General features: G+C 41.2%; 1 protein-coding gene across 1 annotated transcript; it reads right to left on the reverse strand.

Annotated features, from left to right (window-relative positions):
• Positions 1-877: 877 nt before the first annotated feature.
• On the reverse strand, positions 878-1,184 carry LOC111648765 (proteasome subunit beta type-5; the record flags this gene model as incomplete). The annotated part of the gene is made up of 1 exon (XM_023398505.2): positions 878-1,184. A coding segment is annotated over one exon (307 nt), but the record flags the coding sequence as incomplete, so codon positions are not given.
• Between the last annotated feature and the right edge of the window lie 77 nt (positions 1,185-1,261).

Consider the following 1,261-nt stretch of genomic DNA (forward strand, 5'->3'; position numbering starts at 1 on the left):
ACTTTGTGTGTCTGCTTAGTCGACAAGCCGTGAATGGACAGCAAGTGCACTTGTATTTGCAGCCGCACCTCTCGTTTTGTCGCTGTCATGTTTAGTAGAAGCGGAGTGCAGGGAGTGGAAGCTGGGTGCTGCGCACACACACACACTGCCCTGCTGTCACACATCAACACAGGAAATTCTTAAAGAATTGGTACCAATATGTGGGGTATTGTACATTGGGCTATTGCAACTGAATATATTCAGTATATTTGTACTGAATATATGTTTCTAGAATCTTTACATCTTAACTCAAATTCAAAGCAGCGAGCCACAAAAATCTTTTTTTCTACAGGACAAAAGTTTTGTCTTGTTTTATGTCTAGTTCTAAATAGATTTTCTTGCTCCACTGAACTCAAACATATTCCATTGTAGTAACTATGTAAGTGATAAACTGATTTATCATTTAGCCTAAAAAAATATCAGAAAAATTAAATTAAAAAGACCCAGAGGTCAAATTCCTTGTTTTCTTCACTCTGACATAAAAAATAATAAAGCAAATTAGCGGAAGAAGCTGGAACTAGAAACCGTTTGGCATTGTTACTCGCAAACTTACTTAAATAATTAATAAATTATCCAAATGGTTACCACTTTTACTCTGATTAATAGATCAATCATTGCATCTCTCTTGTTCCAAATCCAACCTGTCACAAAAACAATCAACAGATCAAGATCCTATTCAGTTTAAAAAGAAGGAAATTTACCAAGCGTGATTTTTTTTTTTTAAAAACACTGTAAGTAAATGTCTAATGTGGCTCTTTACAGAAATCTCAATTGGGAACAATACATTAATACCAAGTATAGGCCAGACGTGCATGTCATATACAGCTGTTGTATTTACCTGGGCCTCTCTTGTCCCAGCCACACACCATGGTTCCCATGCTGAGTCCCATGCCCTTGTACTGGTACACCATGTTAGCGAGCAGCTTGGAGGCTGCTGCCACTGAGATACGTTCCTTGTTGCGCAGCTCGTAGATGCGGCACTGGCGGGCCAGCAGACGTTCCCAGAAGCTACAGTCTGCAGCTCCTCCAGCCATGGTACCCAGCAGGTAGGGGTTGATCTCAATCACCTTCTTCACTGTTTGAGATGCGATGTAAGAGCCCGCCGTGGCTCGAGAGTCCACAGCAACAATAACACCATGCTGGAACTGAGAGAGGCAACAGCAGGGGAGACACATGTTAGTGAAGCACATCACAGAGCAATTATTGCCTGATCATGTCACCG

Source organism: Seriola lalandi, unplaced genomic scaffold, assembly GCF_002814215.2.
Source record: "Seriola lalandi dorsalis isolate HSWRI2012SDOR001 ecotype SW California unplaced genomic scaffold, Sedor1 jcf7180001963829, whole genome shotgun sequence".
Taxonomy (NCBI): Eukaryota; Metazoa; Chordata; class Actinopteri; order Carangiformes; family Carangidae; genus Seriola; species Seriola lalandi.